Raw genomic sequence first — 23080 nt, 5'->3', positions numbered from 1 at the left:
GTCATTTTGCAATGCACATAATGTACCACCCCCGCCACCCACTACCTAGGTTATGGGCAATTCTTTGCTGAATCTCGCATTTTTGGCTAACGTTTTAATATTGGCTACAGTAGCTAGGCTAACATGAATGTTACTGATCAGTTGCATGGTTGGCAGACATCCTTCGATTGCTATCACATACTTAACTACACTGGTGGCAATGGGCTTTCTTGACAGGTTAAATATTTCGAAAGAATAGAGACATGAGTTGACCAGTTTATTTAGCGTTAAATTCTACCTCAGACCAATGCATTCTATTTGATATTCCGTGGGTTTTCGTCGGAATTCTGCACTGGCGAATTACGTTTGGGCCTGGTGATGAGCGATCGCACTAACTAAGCAATCTGGGAAAGTTAGTCACATATTCACAAAAAACGTAACAACTTACCATTAATGATGTGGACGGCACCGGTGGACCTGTACCTTGGAGTGTTGTCCTCACTCCTGCCAAAACTACACGTTCGATATCCCCTAGCTGGGAAGAACTTGCCATCTTTGAGTCCTTTCACCCACGTTGCACCCACTGATCCAGGTATGGGCGGGGCTGTGTGCACCGCTCTTGCCAGGAGCTCAGCTATTGGCTTGTTTCTAAATATTTAGCTAAATAAAGAGGGTTTTCACCGACGTCACGTTCTGGGTGGTAACCCGGATGCGCGGCCATATTGGAGACACCAGTGTACAACCAAAGAACGTATATTCTATACTCTTTGGTACAACTGTAGCCATGTGTAAACGACCAAAATGGTCATCAAAACGCGTCCAAGATCCAAAGGCATATAGGGAAGGACTTGGACCACAAGAAAAAGGTCGATATTTTGAGAAATTAGGATCCCTACCAGTTAACCTAGCTCCCTCTACTTGGATTCGTGATGACCCGGGGATTCTGCCGTCAGTTGGATATCCCGATATTGTTAACTACCTTTCTCGCCGAACCCATACACATGCAATAGTTTGATATGAATTATATTATGTCAATGTCAGCTTTACAGTAAAATAAGAACAGTAAAAACAAAAGCAAAAATTGTTTTTACTATTTACTATTAAAAATAGTATCATTACAATTAAACATTTGTTATGAGCCGCTGAAATAAACATATTTCACAATACCTGACAAGAAATGTGCTGAACAATTACGGATGTTGTCCAAATTTTTCCCTCGTAGATCTTGGTTGAGCTTTGCCAACCACAAGCGCCTCCTTTACTCAGATAATCTCTGGCATTCCTCTCCCTGGTTTTTAATAACTTTTGGAAGTCGATACTATACCAAATGTTTTTCTCGATCTGTCCTATTGGTACAACCTGAAAAACTGCAATAATTCAAAATTTTCCTTGACGACGTTCAGAATATACTTCAGTGCCAGTGCTTTGTTGCGATGCGGAGTGCCTCTATTTAACTAAATATTTAGCTAAATATTTAACATTTCGATTTAACATTTAGATTTAAAATGTAGATTTAACATTTAGATTTAACATTTAGATTTAACAGTTCTATATTAGATAACTATTTATAGTTTAACTGCTTATGTATTGTGTCGGATAAATAAACTGTAAACTTGATTATCTGGTCTCCGTCATTGTTCTAGCTTTGCAAAGCAAGCTAAATTAAGCCTATATCTTTGTTACTATTATAATGATGATGAGTGTTGTTTACTATTACTAATGAAAAAGCATGAATTATTGTTAATGCCATCGTTGTGGTGTTAACTGACAAAGTTCTAACATTTAACTGAAATTAACTCTACAAACAACCGTCATGTATGTGCAACCATTTGTAAAACATGCTACAATAAAGGCAGGCAGCTGTAGATTAACAAATCCTTTCTCCTTGTTCTCATTCAGCTCAGGTAAATCAGTGATTTGTTGATGCTCCCTTTTGTGCTCGTTCATTGTTCGTATCCGTGAGCACGTTTCCAAGCAACTTTTCTTGACGTAAGCAAATAAATGGGGTGCTAGTTTACCCATTTTGGATTGGTTTCAAACTCAGCAAAAATCTGGAAAAATTATTCTATGAAAAAGCTAGTAATATGAGCCAGGTTTGAGAATCGAACAAAAATTATTAGGGAGATAGTTTTAGATGGGTTGACTGGAGTTAATAGAATAAAAACGACCAGACAAGTCGGGTAGCAAATCGGAAATGCAATACCACTTACATGCACCGGGGCTGTTACCTCACGCCGAGGCAGCCTGACTACTGACTGTTTTCTTCTTTCTGAGTTGTATGTTAGAAATGTCGCAATAATATATTTGTGGCCGTCGCAGACCACTACGGGGGCAGTGGCGGACCACTAGTGGTCCGCGGACCACACTTTGAGAACGACTGGCCTACTCATATTGCATTAATTCATTAAGAACCCCCTTTGAAACAAGCAATTGTAACATTGATCACCGGCAGTATTTCCGATTGAATCGCAATTCAAACAGTACCATCTGCTAACTGAAAATATGCCCCCCAAAACCTAAATAAGCTTGACATATATTTAGGGGGAAATTCAAAATAAGTTTGCTGGAAGCGATCATTGTCAGTAACAATGCCAAATTTGGTCTCAGTCTAGAGCCCTGCGTTGAGAAGCTGACCCTGTTTGCTACGAGCAAGCTAGCCTAGCTGCTGTTGCTAGCCAAACTTCACTGAGCAGTACTTGTGCTAGCTGCCATGCAACCATGCAATGGAACATAAAATCCAATACAAGCAACGCAATCATGACCAAGATGAACATTTTGTCTATGTAGTCCAAAAAACTGAGGGCCGAGTTAGGTTAGGGAAATAAATAATAAATACAGTATATATGAGAGAGAATATCGGTTGTGCCTTGTGAATATAGGTTGAGTGTGGCAAGCACACCTAATTACAGCATGTGGTTTGTTAAAAAAAAAGACCCACAGTAATTTCCCTACCTCCTCCAAAGCTGTGATAGAATAGGCATGACCTTTGACCAGTCCAGTTTTGGTTTTACTTTCATATTCCTGTGGCTGGACCTGAAAAAGGATATGACATCATGATAAATACGCTCAAGTCTAATAAGACTTGCTAAGTGTAGTATTTCCCAGGAAGTAGTATAGTCCAGTCTGACAACAATGAGTTACTGGATACTAGACTCGACCACTGGGACGCACAAGACCAAATATAACTGTAAAACTCAAAAGTCTGTCTGGGCTCAGTTTCTACAGGGTTTGGTGGCTTGCTGTTACAAATATGTGAGAGATTTTGTGGGGTTAGTGATAAAACTGACCAGTAAGATTTGCAAAGGTAATCATCAGCCAACGCAGATATTCTAAGTAAAATTATGAGTACTTAGGTGTTTGAATCCAGTAGTTTGCTGAGCAGTGTCCCTGCAGAATATTAAATTGAATTTAGCACACAAGTGGATGCTAAGAATACTCACATCTATGGCGCAACCCAGTAGAGAGCTTCTGTCCAGAGCTTTCCTCAGGACCATGTAGAGGTCTTTGGGAGCCTCAGACATGTCAAAGAACTCAGTCACTCCCCCGGTGAAGTCCTCCATAGCCTCCAGGGAGTTCCCTCCTTTCAGGGCCTCATAGGAGCCATTCAATCTGACCAGAGGGTTGTATCCATCAGGGTACTGTAGTAATAATGCTTTGAAATTGGGTCTTTATTTGAGGAAAAAAGGTTGATGTATGATGCCATGTTGTAGACAAAATGGGCCAATTACAGGAACTTACTTGGCATAGGCCTTTTCCAGCAGGGCACTCCAGAACTCATTCTTCCTGCCAGACTTGGTGAACATCAACTTGTTTCTGCAGGTGGGGATACGGTCATCCACCACCACATCTACCCATTCCCCATACCTCCAGAACTGGTGGGACAGAAGAACGATGAACACAGGATGTTTATGTGCTTCAATTTAAAGGATTTATTTATATTGTTTTAAACATATTTCAAAATATTGTTCAAAGACTGGCAGAACGTATTAATAAACTAAAAATGTACTGGAGAATTTTGATCCTCAAAGTAGCCTACTAATTTGCTTTGAGGGTTTGGGATGAGGGCCATACCTGGAAATGAAAGATGCCAGCGTAGTTCTCTGTAAAGTTCTGGTCTGGAGGGATAACTCTATACAACAACTTCTCATTTAGTGTCAGGCATGCAATGGCGGCCAGCAGCCAGCAGTCACCTGTCAACAACAGATCAAATACTGAAATTCAGGTACTGTACATGCTGGCTCTGAAACCCAAAAATGGAAAGCTGCTGAGAGAAATACCTCTATCTTACAGAGATCATAGAGTGTAAGTTCCCAGCGATGTCATTTGTAAGTGAATGCCCTCATGGAAACCACAAATGTGCTCACATATACAGTATGCCTCATAGGCTCTTCCAAATGGTCCATGCATCTACTGTAGACTAGACTGGATGTATGAGGTCAAGTTCAAGTCTTTTATTTGTCAGGTACACAGAACAACACAAGGTCAGACAGGGTACTGAAATTCTTAAGACAAGACAACGCAAGCACCTGGCATAACATAACATATAAGTACACAGAACATAATTTACAACTATGCTGAGCTTAAATAAGTGAAACTTCCTAAATATACAGATAGCAATAAATGATCGACTATACTAACCCTAAATGTACATAAACCTATTTCAACCCTATAACCTATTCTAACCTAAGTGGAGTACAGTACGATAGTGCAAAATTGCAGATCAGTGACTATGTGAATGACTATACAGGAGCCTGGTGGCAAGGTACAGTAGTGCAATGTTACTGAAAGTGCAACCAATAGGTGACAGTGACAGTGTATAAGTGACTAGTGTGCAGTAAATCAATGTCCATATCAGTGTCCATTCAGAAGCCTGATGGCCCTTGGGTAGAAACTGTTGTCCAGTCTGCGTCTGCGTGTGCGCGACCGGATGGTGAGGTTGTTGCTGATGTTCACACCCCGAGGAACTTGAAGCAGCTGACCTTCTCCACTTCAGATCCATTGATGAATTGGGGTGCATGCTCCTCCTCCTCTATGAAGACAGATGACTGACTGATCCCCATCCAATTTTCCACCTGACATGGCTACGAGAGGCTGGACAGTGCTTACTCGTTATACTATGATGCCAGGAAACTGTGTGGGTCTGTGGCTCGATTATCTTGTGAACCGGGCACTGCGTGAAGTTTAAATGTGTCGAGTGTACTGCTTAACACCCAAGAATGTGTAGTGAAGCGTGTAAAGTGGTTTATTTTTGAGGCAATATAAAATGCAGTTCTTTAAAGGCAGGTAAAATAGGCAACGTGCTGTGGGTCATACAACTCCATGCTACTCATCTTGATGATAAATTTAGCGTTGTCAATCTTCCAAAATGTCAGATATAATTTTTATCGGGGTATGGTTGGCCATCTGTTACCAGTGTAGTGAAGTTAGGTCTTAAGTGATAGGCTATAGCCTACAACTAACGTAGCAAAATCTTAATAACATGTTTGTTTATCCAAATATATCATATTCTGTATTTTATCATCCTGCAGGCGATTTCTCAGGCGTCGCGCGGAAAAATTAGACCAGCTGCCAAAACGATTGCGGCGCCTCGCGGCCTGTGTGAACAGTTCAAATTGATAAAATGGGCGCCAAAAGGAAAAAGGCTGCGCTTCCAGGCGCTTCGCAGCCAAAAGCGGCCAATGTGTTCCTCCCTTAGTGTTCTATGGTGGACGAAAAAGGCCACGGAGAACCTGCCCAAGGTCCTAGATTCAGTTATCCTGGCAAAACATGTAGCCTTATGTTCTTTATTTATTGTCAGGACAAGGTCCAAGTAGGCATATGTAAAAATGAAAGCTAATTCGGTCAGAAATTCTAGGCTATACTCGATGTTAGCATACATCAGGGCTCTTCAATAGGCGGCCCGCGAGCCAAATCCGGCCCCCGAGCTGCTTAGGACTGGCCCCCGGAGTGTGCTCCGATAACCTCATTCAGTTTGTGACTATGATTTTTTTTAAATGGTGCGTTTGACATCATGCAGCGCCGGCGTCGTCTGCAGCGGCTGACTTGAAGCAGCCAATGGCATTCTCAGCTTCAAGTCAGCCGGCTACAGCCGGTGCTGCGAACATACCAAACAGACCAATTATCACCCTACGTCACACAACTGTCAAGCAGGCTCAACTGCGCATGTCGGTTGCAAAAGACGAACTTCTCACCTGATCAACACTTGAGTGTCGATCAGGTCATCATATATCCCTGGCCACTGGATTGCAGGGCTTGATATGAACTTTTTGAGGCTCTTGGCCTTTTGACAAATACATTTACGTTCACTTGTCTATGCACAAGGACTGAGCTTGAATAGCTTAGATTGCTTTTTATAGTAAAAAATGACTGTCAATCAAAAGGAGATGCAGTCTTTCAACAGACCCTCCAATCATCAAGCGGAAGCCCAGCATCCAGGCCAGCCGACTCCTCCATTCACCCCCAGAGACGCTGAGCGTCCGAGGCAGGACATAGTTTCGAAGCACTGAAAAAAACTGTTCAAAGCAGCCCCATTGAAGTCCATGGAAGCTGAGCTTCAATAGGGAAATCCACTGTGGCGCTACGGGAATGTATGAGAAGGAAATCAGTCAGTCGACCAGCTAATATACGTTGCTGATTCTGAAAGAACTCGTCGTCAATATGAATGTGTTCCAATGCATTTAACATTTTAACACAATAGTAAATATTTGACCATAATTTTTTTTTTTTTCAGGGGAAGCTGAGCTTCTTAAAGAAATCACCACTGATTGTAATACATTGTAACACATGGATTTTCAGGTGTGGACATTTTACCATCGGGCCCACCTCCAAAGCTCATAGTGCCTGTGCCTAGGTTTAATTGGCAGCCGGTGTCTCTGATAAAGTATAGGCCCAGTATACAGGGGTCCTGGACACTTGCCACACACACTTAAGCTGTGTCTACTGCAGTGCACTTGTGCACTTCGAGCACTGACTTTTAGTGCTTAGGGCGCTTCACTCACTAAACCAGCAGAATTCAGTGCGCTGAAAGAACCTGAATGGTGCACTGCAAACGGTCAACAATGGACACTACTCGCCCTAAACGGGCGCCATTTTGGCTCCGTAGCGGAAGAGGAGGAGCCCTTTCGGCAGCTTTTTCCACTTGGGGTGGAGAATCGCGTTCATTTTGGCAGGTTTCACGGGTGTCAGATTCGCGTCCGTCACATCCGGCAAGTGTTTAACGTAAGTGTTCCATTTCAGACAGCACTTATCAGCAACGGAGTGCACTGAATATGTAATTTTATTTTTTGCAGTGTACTTCGTAGAGTGGGCGGTAGGGATCAGACGGCTGAGTGGTTAGGGAGTTAGACTATTAATCAGAAGGTTGTTGGTTCGATTCCCGGTCGTGCATAATGACGTTGTGTCCTTGGGCAATGCACTTCACCCTACTTGCCTCGGGGGGAATGTCCCTGTACTTCCTGTAAGTTGCTCTGGATAAGAGCGTCTGCTAAATGACTAAATGTAAATGTTGTAGACACAGCCTAGGTTTTTCACTGTTCTAGCCCCCACAGTCAATGTCATAATCTTCTTCCCCAGCATTGGAGCAGTCTCACCTGTAACTGTTTGCAGTTGGACCGCTGTGGGCTCCCATGCCAATTTATTAGGAACAATGTCTGGCCGTACAATTGTCATAGTTGACCCAGTGTCCACCAATGCTGTACATGCAGTCCCTTCCACCATCACTGGAACGTGGCAAAAGTCCCCAGCTGTTGTGCGCCCCCCCACCACAATATCAGTAAGTCTAGTATTTACCCGCTGCTGGTCCTTTTGCTGTCCGTTACATGGGGGCATGTCTAGAGTCCGCCCTGCCCCTTCGGCACGGACCCTTTCCCGTTTCCCGAGTTGTGGACAACAGAGCAGTCACGGAGTAGATGACCAGGCTGGTCGCACGCCCAGCAGACTAGAGGGCCAGAGCGCCGACGGCGGGGTTAGCTGGGCTGTTGTGGAGCATTTACAGAGACTGCACGGACTAGGTCTGTCACTTCGGCTGTCTACCTCTGTCATTTTTCACTCTCTGTGCATGATCCCACCCTTTTGACCACCGCTGAGTCCCTTGCTCCCTTCCCGACAGACTCCCCAGATTACTTTGTTCCGTCTTGCTACTTCGAACGCCTCCTGCAGCAAACGTGGCCTCGCCAGCTGTGTCTGTGCTCGCAGCTCCGGAGAAGCCAAAGCTAGGACGAAGTGGTCACCTGCTAGCTTGTCCTGCACGGCAGGTGTCATATGACCATAAGCCCGCCGGGTCAAACTTTCGATCTTGTTAGCCAACAATCTAAGCGACTCCCCCGGTAGTCTTTCCCTACAACCCAATGCCGAAAGAATGAGCTCAGGATGTCTGTCCCGACCATATCTCCTATCGAGTGCCCGACTAGCGCCCTGTAGTCCCGTCTCTGCTCCGAGCTTAAGGCCAATTTATACTTCTGCGTTTTTACAGACCAGTTCCACATAGGGAACGCCCTCCCTGTCAAGGAACTCCCTCTCCGAGCCCCTCGGAGAGCTCTACGTGCACCTCCTGATTTTCCTGACTTTCCGTCCGTCAGTCCGTCATTTTACGGATACCCCTTGGCTGTGATTGGTCCGTATTAAGAGCGGCTTGCGTCGGGCTGGGTTGCTGTGACCAACAATAGAACAGAATCCTTTGACCGCCATTGTTGTAAGTTTTTACAATTCATATTTCATTACATGTAATCAGCATCTGAATTAAAATGTGACGAGAAATGGGCAGTGTAGTTGCTGAAATGTGCTTATTTTATTGATGAAACAGCAAATTTGTAAATTTGCTCCGACTTTTCAATAACCTAGCTAGCATCGCAGTGCAGCACCATCTACTGTTCTGTCGGTGAATTGCTTTCAGCACGCAGAGCCGTCGGAGTAGTATAAATTCAACCAATCCGTCCGATTCCGTGCATGCGTTTGTCTGTAACGGAGTCGGAGAAGTATAAATCGGCCTTTAGCAAACAAAAACAAAACAAGCCACAGCCTCCCCAGACAGGCACATAGCTAGCTGCAATGCTCTCTGGTCTACACTCCAACCAACCGAGTCCGCTAAAAGTTCAAATTGCGCCAAGAAAACCTCGAAGTCTGCATCACCAGACAACCGTGGTGTCTTCACTCTGTCATTAGCCCCTGGGTGCTGTACAGCGCCATTGCTGTTTACATTACGCCGGGTCTGCACTCCGTCGCATGGTGGTGGCAGCGATGTGTCACTCCGGCCCTGTCGTGTTGGCTCCATTTTGGCAGGCAAACCGCCCACAAAGCCGCCGTTTCTCTCCCTCCGATCCACATCCCCAGCAGGGCACCAGGACGAGCCCCATGCACCGTAATCACCCATGTCGATCTTGACCTCGGTCTTCTCCTCCTTTATCCTAGGTCTCGTGCCCTCCATCTTCTCACACAAACTAGGACAAAACTAGCCGGTCCACGACCCCAGTTCGAATCACTTTGGACACCAGTGTAGCACCCCTAGCCGGGATGCTAATTGAGGAGTCGGGAGTCGACCGGTGAAGTGCTGGGTGTTTATTACACAGACAGTTGAGGGCCACTGTCTTCGCGTTAACTAATACTCAATAAACAACAATCTGAACAATCTCGATAATGCTGCTTAATTGTTTGGGTTCTGCTGCTTACACACTCATTACTATCCTTAAACACGAACAAAAACAGAGAGACAGATACCCGCCAAAACACTCCTATATATAGGCCACAGTCAAAAGACCCACCACACTTATCCCACAACCCCCCCAGCCCCTCCAATGAGAACATGAACATTAACAACCAATAACACAGGGTCGCTACAATACATTTCAAACATTTATACACCACGTTCCTTGTTTCAGTTTAACCATATTTCCAAATGTCCTCCTTTGAGATTAATATTGTTTCGTTAGATCGTTCGTTCATTCATTACTTCATTCAGTAGGTTATGCTAGTGTCTTAGGGTGCAACTAGCCAGTGAACTAGCCAAATAAATTGAACGTTTTTAGGATGTAGGCCAAAAAATTTGCTTCCCCTCTTTGAAAGACCAGTAACCGCCACTGGTCTGGCCAATACATACCCCATAAAAGGCCAGAGTAAAACATTATAATATTCCCTTTGCCTTGCCCAGTTTTGTGCTTTGTAGATCAGCTATGCCACCCAAGAAGAATAAAGGGGACTTTTTCATAAAGCAGAGTCAATTCAGGCAAAATAACTAGCCACACAAACAAACTAGCAGTGGTAGTGGGCAGGCTTTCAAATGCAGATGCTACTGTGGAAAATAGTATTAAGTGGTGATAGTATATGTTACCCAGGATATTGTTACAGCTAAACCTAGCTTCTGTAATCTTTCAACAAGGTTAGGATAGGAGTATTGATTAGGGGTGTGCAGCACGGATAGTCGCATAGCTATGCTAATTATTTATGTCTATGAAAAACTATTATGCATTGCACATTGAATATTTTTTGGTATTGAAGCTGTAACGTTAATTACTGCCAAAACATTCTGAAGCCCTATAATCTTATACTAATAATTATCAATTGGAGTATTCATGGAAAAAACGAAAAAGCTACTTGAGAAAGAAGCAGACAGAAGGGTTGCATTATGCATTTGAAGGTTATACTGTCAAACTGACTGAAGAACGAAATAACATGGCTCATTGGCTGGTCAATTCCCATGATGCAAGGCGGTAAATAGTGTTAAAGTTTGCCATTTGTTCAAAATACAAATGTGTCTGCTTAGAATGTAGTGTTTTGTTGCTGGTCTTTGTTGTGCTGGTTTACCATTGTAACCATGAGTTAAATGACTGTTACATTTTATAAGAAGAGCTGGATTCTTGCAACATTAATGCTTACGCAGTGAATAGTTTCTTACAGCTAAGAATCTGCAGTGTAACTTTGCAAGGGCCCCTGTCCTCGCCAAGTGACTTATAATCGGAGGCGTTTGAGGGGCTATTAAACCTTTTAATACATTAGTAAGTAATTGTAAAACTAGAGAGGGTACAATTTCTGGGGAAATTATAGGGGTGTGCTTGCTTGTTTTGGTTGCAGGGGTCCGTATTTAAATTACATTTTACAACTGATATTTCTGTATATTTTATAGTGAAATGCATAACCTACTTATTATTTATACATTTATACATAGCCTACTTATTTCTGGGGAAATTGTAGGGGTGTGCGTGCTTGTTTTGGTTGCAGGGGTCCGTATTTAAATTACATTTTACAACTGATATTTCTGTATATTTTATATTAAAATGCATAGCCTACTTATTATTTATAAAGATTACATAGATTTAAAGGCATTAAGCCCCCAACAACATAGCTTCCAGGATCACTAAGACACACAAACCCCTCCTTGAGTCACCACCTTACCGCGGTGGAGCGTGTCTTAGTGATCCTGGAAGCTATGTTGTTGGGGGCTTTATGCCCCTGGTAGGGTCACCCAAGGCAAACAGGTTCCAGGTGAAAGACCAGACAAAGCGTGGCTCAAAAAACCAACCATGAAGAAAAACATTAATAGTTCTTAGTTGCCCCTGCCCGGAAGCGGGTCACCGGGGGCCCCCCCGGAGCCAGGCCCAGGGGTGGGGCTCGATGGCGAGCGCCTGGTGGCCGGGCCTTTTCCCATGGGGCCCGGTCGGGCACAGCCCGAAGAGACAACGTGGGACCCAGTTCCAGTGGGCTCACCATCCGCAGGAGGGGTCATGGGGGTCGGGTGCAGTGTGAGACAGGCGGCGGCCAAAGGCGGGGGCGGTCCGATCCTTGGCTGCAGAAGCTAGCTTTAGGGACGTGGAATGTCACCTCGCTGGCGGGAAAGGAGCCTGAGCTGGTGCGCGAGGTAGAGAGTTTCCGGCTAGATATAGTCGGCCTCGCCTCGACGCACAGCATAGGCTCCGGAACCAGTCTCCTTGAGAGGGGCTGGACTCTCTTCCACTCTGGAGTTGCCCTTGGTGAGAGGCGTCGAGCTGGGGTGGGAATACTTGTTTCCCCCCGGTTCGGCGCCTGTACATTGGGGTTCACCCCGGTGGACGAGAGGGTAGCTTCCTTCCGCCTCCGGGTGGGGGGACGGGTCCTCACTGTCGTTTGTGCTTATGCACCAAGCGGCAGCTCAGAGTACCCACCCTTTTTGGAGTCTCTGGGGGGGGTGCTGGAAAGCGCTCCTCCCGGGGATTCCCTCGTCCTCCTGCGGGACTTCAATGCTCATGTGGGCAATGACAGTGAGACCTGGAGGGGCGTGATTGGGAGGAACGGCCCCCCCGATCTGAACCCGAGTGGTGTTTTGTTGTTGGACTTCTGTGCTAGACACGGCTTGTCCATAACGAACACCATGTTCAAGCATAAGGGTGTCCATATGTGCACCTGGCACCAGGACACCCGAGGTCTCAGTTCGATGATCGACTTTGTAGTCGTGTCGTCGGACTTGGGGCCGCATGTCTTGGACACTCGGGTGAAGAGAGGGGCGGAGCTGTCAACTGATCACCACCTGGTGGTGAGTTGGCTTCGATGGTGGGGGAGGACGCCGGTCAGGCCTGGCAAACCCAAACGTAATGTGAGGGTCTGCTGGGAACGGCTGGCGGAACCCTCTGTCAGAAGGAGCTTCAACTCCCACCTCCGGGAGAGCTTCGATCATGTCTCGGGAGGAGCCGGGGACATTGAGTCCGAATGGGCCATGTTCCGGGCCTCCATTGTTGAAGCTGACCGGAGCTGCGGCCGCAAGGCGGTCGGTGCATGTCACGGCGGTAACCCTCGGACCCGGTGGTGGACTCCGGAGGTGAGGGATGCCGTTAAGCTGAAGAAGGAGGCCTATTGGACTTTATTGGCTGGTAGGACTCCTGAGGCAGCTGATGTGTACCGGCAGGCCAAGCAGTACGCGGCTTTGGCGGTCGCGGAGGCAAAAACCCGGGCATGGGAGGAGTTCGGCGAGGCCATGGAGAATGACTTCCGAACGGCTTCAAAAAGGTTCTGGACCACCATCCGGCGATTCAGGAGGGGGAAGCAGTGCTCTGTCAACACTGTATACGGTGCGGATGGTGCGCTGCTGACCTCAACAGGGGACGTCCTGGATCGGTGGAAGGAATACTTCGAAGACCTCCTTAATTCCACCAACACGCTTTCCGACGTGGAAGCAGAGTTTGGGGACATCGGGGGGGGGGGGCTTCTATCAGTGGGGCTGAGGTTGCCGAGATGGTTGAAAAGCTTCGCGGTGGCAGGGCCCCTGGGGTGGATGCAGGGTGGATGCAGTGTGTCCTGTTGTCCCTGAGGACCAGCGCAGACGGCTGCTGGTCTTTCAAATAGGGGAAGCTCATTTTTGGCCTAAAGCATAAATAGTTTAGATTAATGTTGTAGTTCACTGGCTAGTTCACCCCTACGACACTAGCCTAGCCTACTGTATATGAATGAATGAATGAATGAATGAAGGAATGATCAACGAAACAACATTAAACTCGAAGAAAATGTGGGAATTAGGTTAAACTGAAACAAGGCATGTGGTGTAGCCAGGGCCGCCCATAGAAATTGCTGGGCCCCTGAAAAGGTCCAGTGAATGGGCCCCCCCCTAATAGGTCTTTACTTATTAACGCATGCGCGTGTGGGCTCTCTCTCTCCTGCATAAAACATATGTAAACTTAGAGAGACTTACTCAGTGATGGGAGCTACATTACAGGAAAACAAATATATCTTTATACATCAAACTTAAACATAAAGTTTAATAAATATAACTGAGAGGCCTTAATAACTTGTGTGGCGCCGGGCCAGACTCACACACACACAACAATTTGACACACTGAGATCTGCTACACTCACCACATTTTCTAGTATAAAATGCAATTTACCTGCCTTCATCTTTGCGTATTAAACAGCCATCTTCCTTGTCTTTCTGGATGCTAAGTCTTTTATAATGTATTTGAAGTCAATTTGTTTAGCCATTTCACACTAAATGGAAAGTATTGTGATTGAGCCTCTCCTGGCTTATTGTGGAGCACAAGTCATTTTTATGATTTTGAGTTTACTGAAGGACCTTTATCCTCCTGCCAAGTTACAGGTAAAGTGTAGAATGTCCTCAGAGCAATGCAGAACATGCGCTTTCTCAGTGTCAGCTTTGCTCTAACTAGCTTCCTCTTGGCTAGCATCGTGGCTACTGCTGCTGGTCTCTGCAGCCTGGCTGGGAGCTTCTTTCGGAGTTGACTGGAATAAATTATTTATTACTTTTATTTGGGGATCGATTGCCCTTGCTAGCTCTCTGCTTTTTTTCTCTTATCTTTTATTTTATGCTATCCCGATTTCTGAACAGGTCTTGGCATAGCAACAAAATGTAGCCTACTCTGACATTATAAACTTAACCTTAGATCAATAAATGACATCGCAAAACAAAAAACGACTCATACCACTTTTAGGAGAGAGAGGGAGGGGGGGTGTTTCATTATGAAACAGGCTACATTTTATTGAAGCAAGAATACAATGTTTATGTTTGCTTTTTTAAGTAATGGTGAGTATTTCAGCTGAAAATAAATTGGCTATAATTTCTAAAAATATTTAAGACGAACATGATAATTTCTGGCATTGCGGCTGGGCCCCCTACCACGGCTGGACCCCAGAAAGCTTTCCCTCCTTATGGGCGGCCCTGGGTGTAGCTATAATTGTATAAAATGTATAATGAAAATTTGCAAGCAACTTATCCAAGCAAATAGCCTACTAAGAAATAGGGTACTGAGTTTGTTTTTCGACTATACTAACTGAATCCGCGATGGGATCATACCTGTCAACACTCCCGTTTACCCAGGGAGTCTCCCGTATTTCACACCTATCTCCCGCCCCCCTCCCATTTTGTATTTTTTTGTGGCCAAACCTCGTTATATAAATATTCACATCAATATAATATTTCAATGTTGTCCAGTTCTTCAATGTTGTCCAGATCTTGTATGAAACACATCCTACTCACATAATACATAGGCTATCATACAATTTTCAACCCATTTGTGACCGCAACCAGAGCCCGTCTATATTAAACATTCTCTACCACAACCTACAACCCAGTTGCGCTGTTGATATCTCCGCAGGTGGGCGGGAGAATTTGAATAATACATGGTTGAATTTTGATACAGAATCACTTGTAGAAATTGCAAAAGTCTCAGGTGGTGCTACGGTAAAAAAAATGAAATATAGCTGGAAATTAACAGTAGGCTACACAGTAGCGGACTAGCCATTGGGAGCACCGGGAGAATTCCCGAATGGCCTGAAGCACTTCTGGCCCGAGGGCCGCTTGCCTTATAATTTACTACTAAGAAAAATGTTGGCATAAGATTGAGCGACACGGTTGGCCAGCAACACGGTTGGCCAGCAACACGGTTGGCCAGCAACACGGTTGGCCAGCAACACGGTTGGTCTATTCCAAGTGACAATGATATATCGAAAGCTAGCTAGTAGAGACAATATCAAATGGAAAACTAGGTCAAAAAACTTAAACGTAATTACCTTCACTAGACAATGTTTTAACAGTGAAAAGGCGGCTATGTTTGTTTGTTTTTCATTAAGCTCCCCAAATTCTTTTTTGCTCAAATCAGCCCCAAAAAATCAGCATTAAGCGCGAAAGTCCCTAGCCTGGCTGCCAGCCCAACTTATCCCCACCCACAAAAAAATGTGGTCGGGAAGTTGGGTCTGGAGGGGCTCGATTGCGGAAAAACTATATCCTAACAGGAGCTGTTCGGACCAATTAAATTGTCAGGGCGGGCTTTATACAATGATGGATATATGATCAACAGTAACGTAATCAACAACGTCACCAAAGAGCGCTTGGGTTGAATTTGTTTTCAACAAACAACATAATACGTTGCTCTGATTGGTTGTAGGTCTATCCAATTGAGCGAAAAGACATTTGTTTTATGAGCTCGGTTGACACACGCCCCATAGTCACAGCCCAACGAAGAGTTTTCATACTCATATTCTGACTAGAATTATGAGTATGACAACGTTAGGCTAGAAAGTCCCTATAACTAGCATCACATCAGGCACAGAAGTTGCATGCATTAGCAGGGTGCCCGCTGTGTCCAGGGCCTATTTTTACTCCCAGTCCGTCCCTGACAGTAGGCTACAGTAGGCTGTCAATACAGTCAATCAAAAGGAGATGCAGTCTTTCGACAGACCCTCCAATCATCACGAGGAAGCCCAGCGTCCAGGCCAGCCCACTCCTCCATTCACCGCCAGAGACGCTGAGCGTCCATGGGCGGGACATAATCACAGCATTTATCCAATGACCGTATGGTTTCGAAGCACTGAAAACAACTGTTCAAAGCTGCCCATTGAAGTCCATGGAAGCTGATCTTCAACAGGGAAATATACTGTGGCGCCACGGCCTATGAGAAGGAAATCAGTCAGTTGACCTGCTAATATATGTAGCTGATTTTGAACGAACTTGTCTTCGATATGAACGTGTTCTAACACATTTAAAATGTTAACACAATTGTAAATATTTGACCATTAATTTGTTTAATAAATCGCCACTGACAGAGATGCAGATTGTGACAAGGCGACTCCCAAAAAATCTCTTGCGACCCACCTGAGGCTAGTCTTGGGGAAACGCTGAGCAAGACTGTATAACGGAAGTAACGTTAAATCGAATTCAACTAACGCAATCGCTACCAAGATGAACAGTCTAGTAGAAGTAGTAGCCTACAATTTACCGGGGCAACTTCTCCACACAGGGCTATGTCGCATTTTGCCTTGTTACTGACATTGATCGCTACCACTGACATTTTTATGAATGACTGATTTTCCCCTAAATAAATGTCAAGCTTATTTACGTTTTTGGGTTCCTGTTCTCTGATTTGGGTTATCTAGCAAGTTATTTTACAGTCCTGCCATTTGTTCTTTCTTTGTTTATCATTTTTATTATTTTGGAATTGCGTTGCTGTTGTATTTTGCAGTAGTGGCCAATGCTAGACTCGTGAGTAGTGAGTAGGCCTTTACCTTGATTTGGGTTAGGGTTAGCCATGTACTTACTTATTAATTATTTAGCCATTATGTTTGACTCAGTTTATCATCACAGTTGGTTGAATGTGTTGAATGTTTCATTCCAAAATACAGATTTTTTTGTTTAAATGCTAGGTTTCATTATTGTGCCAAACAAAGAATGTTTAATTCAGACATATAAAAAAAATGCTTTATTCTTGCATGCATGTGCATTTTTGCATTATGTAGGATTTTCTTTTACGATTTCATGGAAATCTTCCAGTGCATATAATTTAAAAAAATATTATCCAATCACTGCAGTTGTTTTATGTTGTAAATCTTGTGAGGTGACATGTTAGGGAGGTGTTAACATGTTTTTCACTTTGAAATAATGGTCCACATCACAAGTACTTCCTGCAGGATTACAAGGTAACACTTGAGTAATTAGTTAGGGGTTAACATGTTTGTCACTTTAAAATAATGGTCCACATCACAAGTAGTTCCTGCAGGATAACAAGGTAACTCTTGAGTAACTAGTGAGGAGGTAGCATGTTTTTCACTTTAAAATAATGGTCCACATCACAAGTAGTTCCTGCAGGATGACAAGGTAACGCTCGAGTAATTAGTGAGGAGTTATACTGGTTTTCACAAGTAATAGGCCTATAATAAGTCTAATTTTATATTTGACACATACGGTACAGGCATACATTTCTGTGAGGCACTAGTGATATTCTAACAAACATTGTAATCTCGAAGATTAGGTTTTGCGCTTATCGCAACATAAATGCAGGATGCAAATGGTTTTTGACAAGAGAACATTAATGTTTATATTCATATCCTAAAGAGAAGTCCTCTTCAGGTGGCTACTGTAACATAAAGGTAGGTCTTTGGAGTCTGAAACATATTGAACTGACACTCAAGAGCTCATAATAGTAAACTAATCCAATCATGAGTGTCAGCATCACTTCCTAATTATTAATAATGTTAAACAAATTTGTATTATACCTTGTTTGAGTTTGAAATAAACAGAGAACATCCATCCTTTGGTAAGAGTAGTCAAAATCTCAACCTGTAGTTAACGTATTTGGGGGGATATAATATTCAGAAACTGGTTTCCACAAAGAACCCTTTTGAGGCACAAGCTTCTGAAAAGTTATGACCATGTTAAAACTGAAACAACCAAATTGTTCACTTTTTAGACATGTTACTTTTGTGATTAGTAATTAATTGGTTATTCTTTCTTAATTGGTGATAGTTCACAAGTAGTTCTCAAGAGGATACATGTATTTAGTAATAACCAAATACCTACCAAGGAACTACCCTTGTTGTAAATTAGCTATTACTTACTGCTTAGTTAATCTTGGTTCCATATTAACTACTTACTAACCTCGACGCTCGGTCGATACGGCAAAGCCGAGGTTTGATATTTCCCGGCATGACCGAACGGTCGAGGTTAGTAAGTAATTTATTATATGGCATTTTTAGCTTCTTTTAATTTTGTAAACGAAAATAAATGATACCTCTAGGCTAATTGTAGCTAGCTCTCAAGTCTTCTTTCGCTGTGTTTCATGTGTTGCCTAGCAACTCAATACTTTAGATAGAAAGCGGACAACATGGTTCTGCTAAAATGGCTTTAATTTCAACACAAAATAACGACACAAGGGATTAAAAGAGTCTAGTCTTCATCCTCTCTTTTGATGACAAATCTTTTCAGCATCATCTGGATAGTAAAACTCAGCAGCTGACTCGTCGCTCATTTTGAAGATGACGTCAGAGGGCAATACGGAGCCATATTGACCGCTGAGGAGGGCAATACGCGTCTGGCATGACTCCCCATTAGCCAATCAGAAAGCTTGTACTGTTGTTGCCATATAATAATAGTTAATAGTATTAAATTTGGTGTTAATGTAGAACTACCTATTACATCCTGCATAGCTAATTGTTAACAACGGACCATTATTCTAAAGTGTGACCAAAAATAGTATATAAATAAGTACACTGCTAGTATACTTTAAGTAACAGGATAATAGTATACTTTTTATATTATGTATACTTACAAAATAAACTTTTTTGTAAGGGTCGTCTAGTCGCGTTATTATTATTAGCCAACTCATGTGGCTGTGCTTAATGTGTTTCATTTTAGCATTAGCTTTAATTGTTAGCTACTGAGCTGAAACCGACTGAGAGTCTGAGACAAACGTGTGTGACTAGCGTGTGTGTGTTTGTTTGTGAGAGTGTAAAGTGGGTTACCGTGTGTGACTAGTGTGTGTACAGTGTATGTGAGTGTGTATTTGTTTGTATGAGAGAGTGTAAAGTGGGTTCTTAGTTCCTACCTGACTGCATGTGTACTAAGCATCCCTTGTTGGCCAAATACTGTAGCTACTTTTGTTATTCACATAGCAATCACACTGAACTGAATTTGGCATCAACAACATGACTGTGAATACCTTATTCTAGACCAATACATTAAACATGGTTTTGGCATTAACATGCCTCCTGAGACTACTGCTTAGACTACTGCTGTTTTGATTAAAAAGTAGTGGCGGGCATAGATTATTTTTTTAAATCTAGATTAATCTCACTGTCATCTTGAAATTAATCTAGATTAATCTAGATTAAAATGGCTCATTTGAATTCCGCCGAAGGCATTCAGAATATGTGTGCTACCCAAATAATGACGCAAATCGATGTCTTTAAGAACATGTTTCTCACGCCAGGTGAGCGAGGGGATTAGTTTGCTTGGCTGATAGAGCTGTGCAGACGGGCTTTCCTCGGTTACACTCAAACGTCAAAGTAGTTTGACGACGACTCTTTCCCTGCGCTACATCAGTGCTTGGCCCATCATCTTCCGCATTAGCTAAGGGATGCTTTGCGTTTAGTTGGTATTTCAGACTGGAAGAACTCATACAGTAAACTAATTCCGCATCACACAAGGTGCAAACAACCTTAGTCTTGTCGAGGTTTCCATTGGGAAGCTTCTTAAAAATAAATGTTCCCTCACCCAAACCCGGCGGCTTCATAGCTGCATCCATGTTAGCTTATCACGTTTAATGTGGTAATTTCATACACAAGGCATACACACAGGTTCGAAGACTCGTTCTCGCCCCCTACATTGCAATTCGGCCAGGTATCCTAATTAGCCTACATCCACGCTAAAATATCAAGGTGAAAGTCATCATAGTTTGGGTAGTAGACCCAGCTCCCAACCCAACTTTGAGAATAGATTAACGGTGATATTTTTTTATCGCCCGATAAGAGTCTCACGTTAACGCATCACGTTAACGCCAATAACGCCCCACCACTATTAAAAAGACTCAAAAATACAATCTTAATTGACTTAAACTAGACTAAATGTAATCAGTTTTCGTCAACAAAAACTAGACGAAAATAGTCATGGATAACTGTGACTAAAATGAGACTTTCTCGTGACTAGTAAGACGTGATATTCGTTCACAAGTGATAATTATAGCTGTTGTTATTTTACCTTCTTTTTTTTCTCAGTCACGAGAAAATGAACAAAGCTCTCCGAGATTACTCATTACTCCAGATTCATACTAATGATTCGTTCAAAATGAATGAATCGTTCACAAACGACACATCACTAGTAATAAACGCAGCAGCGTTTATTCAAAGAAATACGGTACTTGAACTTCAGATAATTTCAAACCAAACTGAAGGTTTTGTGGGAAAAAAGGAATGACAGGCCTGATTTTTTCAAAAAGGATGTTAGCATCTGTTATTATTATTATTTTTATTTCTAGTTTATTTGATCAAGAGGGACAGTGTACATTCATAAACATTAAAATGTGAATGCACCCAATTATAACCAAAAGGCTAATTTCCATTGGCAGTCCCTCTGCCAGAGGGAAAAAGGCTATACAACCTAAAAAAGAGGCATTAACGTATATCAAACATAACATTGACAATAAATACAAACATAAAAAAACGAACGGAACTATGATGTTGGTAACAAGGAGCTACTGGCAGTCAAACAGGCGTTGGAGGAATGGCGTCACTGGCTGGAAGGTTCAGAACAGCCGTTTGTGGTCTGGACGGACCACAAAAACTTGTCATACATCCAGACAGCTAAACGCCTTAACTCCCGTCAGGCACGTTGGGCGCTGTTTTTCGGTAGGTTTAATTTCCACCTGACCTACCGACCAGGCTCCCGGAACACCAAGCCCAACGCTCTTTCTCGGATACATGCTCCCGATGAAGACGACTCACCACCAGAAACCATCTTGCCCCCAACCTGTCTGTTTGGCCGCCGTTACCTGGGAGGTGGAGTCCCTCATCACTCGTGCCCAACAACAGCAACCCGACCCCAGACCCGGTCCACAGAGCCTCCGGTTTGTCCCCGACTCAGTCCGTTCTGAGGTGCTACAATGGGCTCACTCCACCAGACTCACATGCCATCCCGGAATCACACGCACCATAGCGTTTTTACAGCAACACTTCTGGTGGCCTACCATGGCGAAGGACGCGCGCGCTTTTGTGTCTGCCTGCTCTACCTGCACGCAGCAAGACCTCCACACACCCACCATCGGGTCTCCTGCGCCCTCTACCGGTTCCTCGCCCTTGGTCCCACATCGCCATGGATTTCGTCACCGGTCTCCCTACCTCTGACAACATCACCACAGTCCTCACCATAATTGACCGTTTCTCCAAGGCAGCTCATTTCATTGCCTTGCCCAAGCTCCCGTCAGCCCGCGAGACAGCGGATCTCTTGGTTGCCCACGTGTTCCGCCTGCATGGGATCCCGATGGACATCGTATCGGACCATGGTCCACATTTCATGTCACAAGTTTGGAGGGCTTTCTGCAAAGCCATGGGGGCAACAGTCAGCCTGTCCTCGGGGTACCACCCCCAGACCAATGGCCAGACAGAACGGGTCAACCAGGAGACGGAGGCGGCTCTCCGCAGTGTGTGCTCCTCCAAACCCACGTCCTGGAGCTCTTACCTGCCCTGGGTGGAGTATGCACACAACTCCCTAATCAGCACATCCTCCGGGTTGTCACCCTTTCACTGCTCCCTGGGCTACCAGCCACCTCTGTTTCCACACCAAGAGGAGGAGATATCTGTTCCCTCGGTCCAGGTCCATGTCCGCCGCTGCCAGCGTGTGTGGAGGAAAGCCCGTTCCGCCCTGCTGCGCACCTCAGCCACCACCAAACGCCAAGCAGACCGACGACGGGTCCCCGCCCCGGCTTACACCCCCGGACAACGGGTTTGGCTGCTGGCTAAGGACCTGCCCCTCAAGGTGGCCTCGCGTAAACTAACTCCCCGCTACGTGTGTCCCTTCGAGGTTGTATCGGTGATCAACCCAGTGGCTGTCCGCCTGAAGCTGCCTGCCTCACTGAGAGTCCACCCAGTGTTCCACACCTCCCTCTTGAAGCCTGTGTCATCCAGCCCGCTATGCCCTTCCGATCCAGCTCCACCGCCTCCCAGGCTGATTGACGGTCACCCAGTGTACACGGTGAACCGCCTGCTGGACGTGCGCCGCCGTGGACGCGGTTTCCAGCACCTTGTGGACTGGGAGGGTTATGGTCCAGAGGAGCGGTGCTGGGTGCCCCGTTCTCGTATATTCGACCCCTCTCTCATCCGGGACTTCCATCGCACCCACCCGGGCTGGAGGCGCCCTTTAGGGGGGGGTACTGTCATGTCCCTGGGTTGGACCTGCCCTTTTCGTTCTGTCTTCTTTGTCTGTCGGTCCCTTTAATTTCAATTACAGGCTCCTGCATTCTTGTCCACACGCTCTGTGTTAACGAGCGTTAACATCTGCGGATCATTTACCAATCACCACCTGTATTTCAACCCCGGTTTCCCATCCACTCTTCGCCAGTTCAACGTCGTCACTATCGTCCACGTCAGTCGGCTGTCTGAATTACCTTAGTCAGTATTTCATCGCATTCTGTTATATAACCAGTTTTTTCCTGCCTTTTTCTAGACCCGGTTCATACCCCTGCTTGCTCCAGGCTCGTCTCGGTTCCTGCTTGCTCCAGGCTCGTCTCGGTTCCAGCATCCCCCCGGGATAATGAGAAGGAGTAATGCAGAGGTTAAAGAAGTACTTCAGAGATGACAGAGAATTTCAATTGTGATCTGAGAAATATAGGTACCAAAGCCACTGAGGAGAACTGTCATCAGCAGCTGCATC

General features: G+C 44.6%; 1 protein-coding gene across 1 annotated transcript in view; it reads right to left on the bottom strand.

Annotated features, from left to right (window-relative positions):
- LOC146286374 (calpain-3-like) overlaps positions 1 to 23080 on the bottom strand; it is a 53497-nt gene that overhangs the window by 23680 nt on the left and 6737 nt on the right. The window contains exons 3-6 of the mRNA XM_084699275.1: positions 4051 to 4169; positions 3718 to 3851; positions 3420 to 3588; positions 2932 to 3012 (exon numbers count right to left, since the gene is read on the bottom strand). Of these exons, the coding sequence (XP_084555401.1) occupies positions 2932 to 3012; positions 3420 to 3588; positions 3718 to 3851; positions 4051 to 4169 (503 nt within the window). The remainder of the gene's footprint in view (positions 1 to 2931; positions 3013 to 3419; positions 3589 to 3717; positions 3852 to 4050; positions 4170 to 23080) is intronic.

The sequence above is a fragment of the Hypomesus nipponensis genome, chromosome 6 (genome assembly GCF_054491055.1).
Source record: "Hypomesus nipponensis isolate SF chromosome 6, ASM5449105v1, whole genome shotgun sequence".
Classification (NCBI taxonomy): Eukaryota; Metazoa; Chordata; class Actinopteri; order Osmeriformes; family Osmeridae; genus Hypomesus; species Hypomesus nipponensis.
Note: the sequence above shows the minus strand (reverse complement) of the source record. Positions and strands in the feature narration are given on the sequence as shown.